This window comes from Montipora capricornis, chromosome 4 (genome assembly GCF_036669925.1).
Source record: "Montipora capricornis isolate CH-2021 chromosome 4, ASM3666992v2, whole genome shotgun sequence".
In the NCBI taxonomy this organism is placed as follows: Eukaryota; Metazoa; Cnidaria; class Anthozoa; order Scleractinia; family Acroporidae; genus Montipora; species Montipora capricornis.
In genome coordinates, this window is record NC_090886.1 from 5,068,856 (window position 1) to 5,076,355 (window position 7,500).

At 39.7% G+C, this 7,500-nt stretch overlaps 2 protein-coding genes across 3 annotated transcripts in view; both read right to left on the reverse strand.

Moving 5' to 3' along the window:
• The window catches only part of LOC138044422 (uncharacterized), a 10,432-nt gene extending 9,011 nt beyond the window's left edge, over window positions 1-1,421 (reverse strand). For both annotated transcript variants that reach the window (XM_068890937.1, XM_068890936.1), the window contains exon 1: window positions 939-1,421. In XM_068890937.1, coding sequence (XP_068747038.1) covers window positions 939-1,283 — 345 coding nt within the window. In that variant the 5' untranslated portion in view covers window positions 1,284-1,421. The remainder of the gene's footprint in view (window positions 1-938) is intronic.
• A 5,693-nt stretch (window positions 1,422-7,114) lies between these two features.
• LOC138045306 (uncharacterized) overlaps window positions 7,115-7,500 on the reverse strand; it is a 9,345-nt gene continuing 8,959 nt past the window's right edge. The window contains exon 3 of the mRNA XM_068891746.1: window positions 7,115-7,354. Within this exon, the coding sequence (XP_068747847.1) occupies window positions 7,217-7,354 (138 nt within the window). The 3' untranslated portion in view covers window positions 7,115-7,216. The remainder of the gene's footprint in view (window positions 7,355-7,500) is intronic.

A 7,500-nucleotide genomic window follows, 5' to 3' on the forward strand; every position in this document is an offset into this window, starting at 1 on the left:
TTGGTTGGGGAAATGGTGCGATTCAGAGTAAAAAATATTGCGATTTGGGAATAAATCGCACCGCTGAGAGCCAATCAGATTGCATGGATCACCAATGATTTCTAAATGGATGTGAGAAAACAACTTATCTTTCATTCCACGGTAAATCACAAGTTGCTGCGTTTAGGCAAATCATATTCTAAATTTCCGGGAGATGATGAAATTGGCAATTACACCAGCCACAACCATAAAAAAAAAACAATGGAATTGTCAGCTACAAATATTAATTACTATCTTGGACCAGAAATGAAGCAGTGGTCTTTTACCAATTAGAAAGTGGGGTCATTTGTGAAGCTTAACTTAGAATACACTTTTTTTTATAAGAACCTTTTTTATAAGAAATCTCAGGCTGAGGTTAATCAAAATTTTAAGAAAATACCCAACTGGGCTGAGAATTATTTAAGAACGTCCTTATTTTGCTTATTTGTTATTTTGTTTTTGGTAGTATAAATAACAGTAAAACTGAAATGTAAAAGTCTAGTCTAACAGGACAATTAACTAAATAACGTGTTTGCATGATCTGATATATGGAAGAAAACCGTCGTTTGTAGTCGAACTTAGTATACCACACAAATTTAAGAACATGTTAAGAACCGTTTTCAGGCTCAAATCGCCAAAAAAAATAGGAAGGTTCAGCGGCAGCCCCAAACTTAGACGTTCTTGTAATAAAAAGAATGTATAGCAGTTACAATACTCAAAGAAAAACTTGAATGCAGTTGTATAAGCTTCAACTGAGTTACATTAACCACTTTTACTCTGTCCACCGCCTGACGATTTTACCAGGCAGTGAGAAACCCTTTAGTGGCGCCAAGGGTGAAGTATCGCTGTATTGGTCTCACCACCCATGACTGGAAGGTGTGTCATTTGCAAAGCTTAACTTGGAATAAAGAAACAATTACCTTCCTAAAGTGAACAAAGTTGTGTTCTTTAACTCGTTTGACTAATTTCTCATGGGTCATCCCTTTTTGCTTTAGTTTCATCAAACAAATTGATCCACTGCTCGCGCTGTCAATGAAGTCCGTGCATTCAACATCCCTGTTGCATAGAGATAAGCAGTCTTTTTCGCCCAGTGCATTACCCACTTCAGTGAACTCAAATCCTTCAGTGATTTGCGAAGAAATCATGAAATACGAAGCCTTCAATTCAGTTTCATACCGCGACGCCATCAAAACCGTCGTAACAATGTTCAAAACGTGATTGAACAAAAGGATTTTCGTTATCGTCCAGGTTGATACTTTCTGCATTTGAACTGTGTCAACTTTCTTTCCACTTCAAAAACTGCAGTTGAACGCAACGAAAGTCGAATGTGCCTCAGGAAATCCTCAGACTGCAATTAGGCCTTTTCAATTTCCTTGGGCTTATTAAAATGTCAAAATTTCGCCTCAAGTTGAGAAAAAATAAACTGTGAAACTCGAGAAATATTTAATCTGCCGAAAGTAAATACAGTCAAGAGATCATGAACAGGATTCATTGAAAGTTGGATTTTCACTGAGACTTGATTGAATGTACAGTTACACAAAGCACAAATATTTTAGAGAAATTGGAGTGTGCCAAAGTCACTTCTAATCACTTCATGATGTGAAAATTTCGTTATTCAGGTATAAAGAAATTTCACCTATTAAGCTGTCAAAGGAAATTAATTTTTATCCTAAAAGGAACTTTGTTATCCAGCTGAATAAATAAAAAAGCGAGAGAGAAATGTGTTTTCGACTATGATTACTATCTTCTAGACAAGATACGACACAGAACCAATTGTGTGCATTCATGCCATTGCATGTCATGATCTTATTGACAGTTCGGAAACTGTTTTGACACGTAAAGAAATGGTCTTAGTTGACCTTGGTTAGTACTGGGGAAAGTTTTGAAAATAGTGCAGTAAGCCCATTAGCAACACTTCTGTGTTCTGTCGAATGTTATAGACATTTGGCCCAAAGTGTCTGGCAAAATTAAGAACTGATGTAATTAAACAAAGAAATTGCCCCATGAATATATAAACGAACAAAATACAAAATACTCTGTTTTCAGTAAAAAGTGGTATCGTAATGATAATAATAATAATAATATATAATAATTATAATAATAATGATGATGATGACTATAACGATGATGATGATGATAATTGAGGCCTCTCACGTTTTAATTTATTTTACCATCGAAGGTAACACAGAGACATCAACAATAGTCTTGACCGTTTTGTTAAATCTGTTCAGAATTATTTTCTATTTAACAATGAGACTGCGAGTTCGAGTTTTCTATGCGTCAATAGATAGTCAACGAGGTGCAATAACGAGTAGTGTACTTGTTTTAGTGGAAATGCATTCACATACCATATACCTTCGAATTTATTCCAATTTTTATTGATTTTGTTTTGCGTTTGTTCAAAACGCCGTCTTTTTTGCTACTCGCCATCTATCTATGGACCGCGCACTGGTGGCTCAGTTGGTTGAGCACCGGGCTGTCACGCGGGAGGTCGTGAGTTCAACTCCGGCCGGACCAACACTCAGGGTCTTTAAATAACTGAGGCGAAAGTGCTGCCTTTGTAATTACATCTGCAAATGGTTAGACTCTCTAGTCTTCTCGGATAAGGACGATAAGCCGGAGGTCCCGTCTCACGACCCTTCCATGTTCATAATCCTGTGGGACGTAAAAGAACCCGCACACTTGTCGCAAAGAGTAGGGCATGTAGTTCCCGGTGTTGTGGTCTGTCTTCTGTGGTGTATCATGGTTGGGAGGGTAAATGCTCGGAGATATTAGCTACACCAAGCTACTATAAAAATCCGAGGGTAAATAAAGATATATGATATGATCACTTAAGAGATAGCGAGTAGAGAGCAAATCAGATAAAGGGATTCGTGATAGTATGTGAGTGGATTTCTACTAATTGGTATCTGGTTCTGTGGTAAGAAATGGCCGTTTTTGCAACAGACACGTAATTCTGAAACGAACTCGGGCAAACATTCGTATAAAGATAGACACAAGCCGCATTATATTTGTATAGACGAATTAACTATAGGTAATTTGGTGCTTATTCCAAGACACGCAAACTGAAAGTTCTTGTGCCCGTCTTTACACGATACACACTTAAAATGTTTATCCAAGTTTCTTCAAGGGAAATTATGCGTGTCGCGAACTTAAATTTTACTGTAAAAGACCCTTCTTCCTTTCCAAACTTGAGACGGACTCAGGCTTCACGAAGTATTGCTGGAATTTCCTCAAAGATAGCGATCGAAGGAACGATCAGTGCTAAAATCACACACTCAGTTAGGAGAAGAAAATTTTGAACTCAAAAAAGATCACGTTATATTGATAATCATGAGAGATTTTGCATACGTCTTGGCGTGAATTTCAATCTTGCAAATTCTGGTCGTTTTGACACTAGAGACGAATAATCCGTCCAGACAAATTATATCTCTGTCATCTCTAGTTCTTCTCGTGTAAACACTGGACGAGGTTTGTAAGTAATGTTTAGTATTTTAGCAAGTGGACAGCGAAAGATGTTGTGAAATATGTTGCAATTTGTTTAAGCAACTTCATCAAAATGGCGTAGATTGACTGGTCACTCGTTTAGCGAGATTAGCTAGACAAAAAAAAATCATGGGTCCACGTTTCTTTCTCGACGGATGGCTGTAGATGGCAGGAGAAAAGCTGCAGTATCCGGAAAACCGAGATCGAAAGCTTGCGAGCGTACGATTTGAAATATTGGAGGGCTAGCTGTTGCAGCGTTCCTGAGGATCTGACTTGACAGAAAACGAGTCAGCTTGCCGAAGCTAAGAAACTGCAGCTGAAAAGTTTCTTCCTTCACTGTTTTCACTCCCGAAGATCCATATGGCGTCCACCAAGGTTGAAATGGGAGGATGAATAAATTATGTTTACGCGAGAAATAAATTAGGAACTGTGCAACCAGTTTTACTTGGACATACTGGGTTCCAGGATTTGGGAACACACCCGATTTGCTGAGCCAATAACGTATAAACTCTTGTTCTCAGGCCATCGTAGCTTGAATATAACACAAACAGCAGTGATAAACATTGTATTCCAACGCATTTTTGATAGAACTTGACGTTTCGTATGCTAGGGTTAAAAATGCGTTGGAATACAATGTTTATCACCGCGGTTTGTGTTATTTTCTTAATCTTGCTGAACCAAGACTAATTGAAGTGTTACCAAATGTGATGTGGCAGCTCGAGAATGAAGAGCCTTGGATTTTCTGTAGTACAACAGGATTTAGTGTTATCGAATTTACTGTTCGATACGAACCGAATTTTAGGTGATCATCCGAATTTGATGTGTCTCAATACAATTTATCTTGGCAGAATTGGGAAACACAATGAAATTTAGCGAAAACTTTATAGAATATATATTACGATGAGAAGACGGAATCACTATGTCATTTTATTGCGAGGCATTTCCTTTTTCTTACCAGCAGAGGGCAGGTTGTGGTGTTTCCCTACCGATCAGAAGGTCGTATGTTTGCAAGGTTCGCATAAAAATCCTGCTCACTGTTTTAGAGCGGCAGTGATCCCAAACAGCTGATAATCATTCTTGGAGTCATCTCTTCAGCAAACCAGTGCGTCGCCATGCAGCGCTCTTGAATCGGTTCCGAAAGACTCGGAATAAAATTGGTACATATCAATTTTGGAAAGTAACACGAAATTGAGGACAGTGATTTTGGCCGGACGTCACAATTAGCATATTTCTTTGTTTCTATTATATCTTATAACTTAACTCTGATACAGTAGCACAAGATTATGTATTCTTATTGTACTGTTATGTATTACTTATTAAAAAATAATTAGGATAGTACGCGCACTCTCATTGGTCAATAGCTCTGCTTAGATGAAAGTATGTAAACACGGCTGTGGTAAAGGTAAAGTCTGCTTACGAGCCAAGTGACCCATTAGGCCGGAGGTTATCCCGGTTTCTGTAGCATGAAGCGACTAGGAGTATTTCAACTCCCCCCTGGATGGGATGCCAGTCCATCGCAGGGTTACCCCCAGCATTAAATTCGCCGGTACCCATTTACACACCTGGGTGGAAAGAGGCACGGTGAGAGTAAAGTGTCTTGCGCCAGAGCACAACAAAATGTCCCCGGCCAGGACCCGAACCCGGACCACTCGATCCGGAGTCGAGCACACTAACCATGAGGCCACGGCGCCTCCCACAAAACACGACTGTCACATCACACGAATTTTGATTGGTTATGTGTTGTCAGACGTGCGTTTTATTATTGGCTGGTCACGGAAATATGAGTGTGCATCAAGAAAATCTGTTTCAATCAAGAAATTAAAAAGAACAGCATTTTCCTTCATTTGTCGAATTAATTTTGAGAAATATTTTATAAAAGCAATAGAGGACTCTTTTCTGTGTTTACATAACCTCATCTAAACAATCGGGGGAGTTGGGAGAATTCTCGACAGTTATGCAAACCGCTTCTCGGGTTTGCATAACTGTCTCGAATTCTCCCAACTTCCCCTCGTGTTTCGATGAGGCTATGGAAACACGAAAAACGTCCTCTATTGCTTAATAGACCATATTCGTATTCTCAGTATTGGACTGGAACTAGCTTGCAATGAAGGCTAATGCGGGAAATCTTTTCAAGTGCAAATACTTTTTAATATATTCCCCCGCATTAGCCTCCATTGTAAGCTAGTTCCAGTCCAGTACTGAGAAATACGAATATGGTCTATTGTTTTGTTATGTATTTTTTAACCACCGCTCGGATCAATGAAAGAAGAAAGGTTCGGAGTTCCCGGTGTAGGTCGTGCTCAGACCTCATTTCAGTCATTCATGGGTTGGGTAAGATCACTAAATACGAGTGACTGTCTTTCATTTTTTTGGGTCTTTCTGCAGTTACCGGAAAGCAATGTGTTTTTGGTCACTTGGGATTAGCCTTTATTTGGAGTTGTTTTCTTTTCTGTCTTTGTTTCTTTTGTTTCAGTACGTAATTTTTGCTCCGGCACCTGCATAAGCTGCCCATTTTGTGCTCTTATCTTCCGATCCTTTCGTCTTTCGTTTTTTAGGCCTCCGCTAATTATTTGTGGCTGCATTTCCGCGACTATGAAAACTGTTCAGCTGATGGAAATGATGTGGAAAAAGCATCCGCCCTTGAAGGGCCAGCAGCTACCGGTGCCGCTACTGAAGAGCTTGGATTACTTTCAACCGTGTTATTAACTTGAGTAGTAAGCCTTTGGGCAGCCCTTGACAGAATCCTACAACATTCGCCAGGTCGTCCGCCATGTTGAAAGTGTGGCGAAGGGATTAGTTACACATTTTCTCTACATTTACAGCTGTGCTAGTCCTCAGACTGCTGCATCATTTTACGACAAGCACCATTTACGAAAAAAAAAATTAGCAGCATCAACCAAAAATGACCCATCATAAATGAATACAAGTCCGACCATTTAAAGAAAAAATAAACACCATTTCTAGAATCTCGAGTCATCATTAACGAAAATTAAAGCCAGCATTTACGAAAAAGGTATGCACTATTTATCTCAAATGGGCACCATTCAATAAAAGCAATAAGGGCTGAATCTGGGCGGGAACGGCACCTCAAAGACTTCATCTCAGGTTCTGCCAGTCAATGTCATCCTTAAACAGTCCGCCTCTCAGGACGACACTGAGGGCCTCCCAAGGTAACACAAGCAAATTTTTAAAGGGACAAGGAAAAAGGGAGACCCCCACACCCCGTAAGGGCCTCTACCTACACTCAACCAGACGAGCTGGGTGTACCTCACCAAGCTATGATATGCTTCCTGGGTTCAAACCATTTACAATTTTGCCATTTTAAAAGAAATTTGTTTGCAATGATTTCGGCTCACATTTTGCCCGTTGGCTACAAATACCCACGAACACAGAGTATTGCAGCTGTAGGTGCTGGGGATCATAGTAGCTAAGCATCAACTAAACAGCTGCAAAGAAAGTCCGAAAAACTAAAAAAAAAAAAAAACAGGCTTTAACGGGGTTCGATTGCGCTGCACTCAGTTTTTGCTCGCTCGAGCAACTTCAGGAACAACTAAAGCCACAAACGAGCTACGAATGAAAAAAGCTTGAATACGATTTGAGATAGTCTATATGCCTCAAGAACCTTTTATTATATTACTTTGCGTCATTCCACAGAACAACTTTCCGATGGTTTCTAACTAATCTGCAGTGGTCATTTCACGTCTTGTCCAGCTTAGACTTCAAAGTCCCCAGATCCGGACTCTTCAGTTGGAGGGGAAGTGGGAGCCTGCATACATTGCTTCTTCAAGAGGGAGCCCTGTACTCGTTGGCACTTCAGTCCAGCCTCACATTTGTGATGACATAGCACTCGCTGTTCAAACGAATAAAAGAAGCTTTAATTCTAATTCTCCTTTTCTACTAACCACTCCTCTTTTTCAACGTCTCACAAGCACTGCGTTATCTTTCCAATTTTCAAATATCAAGTTTTTTAAGGCCAATTTCAAACGTCGAACTTTA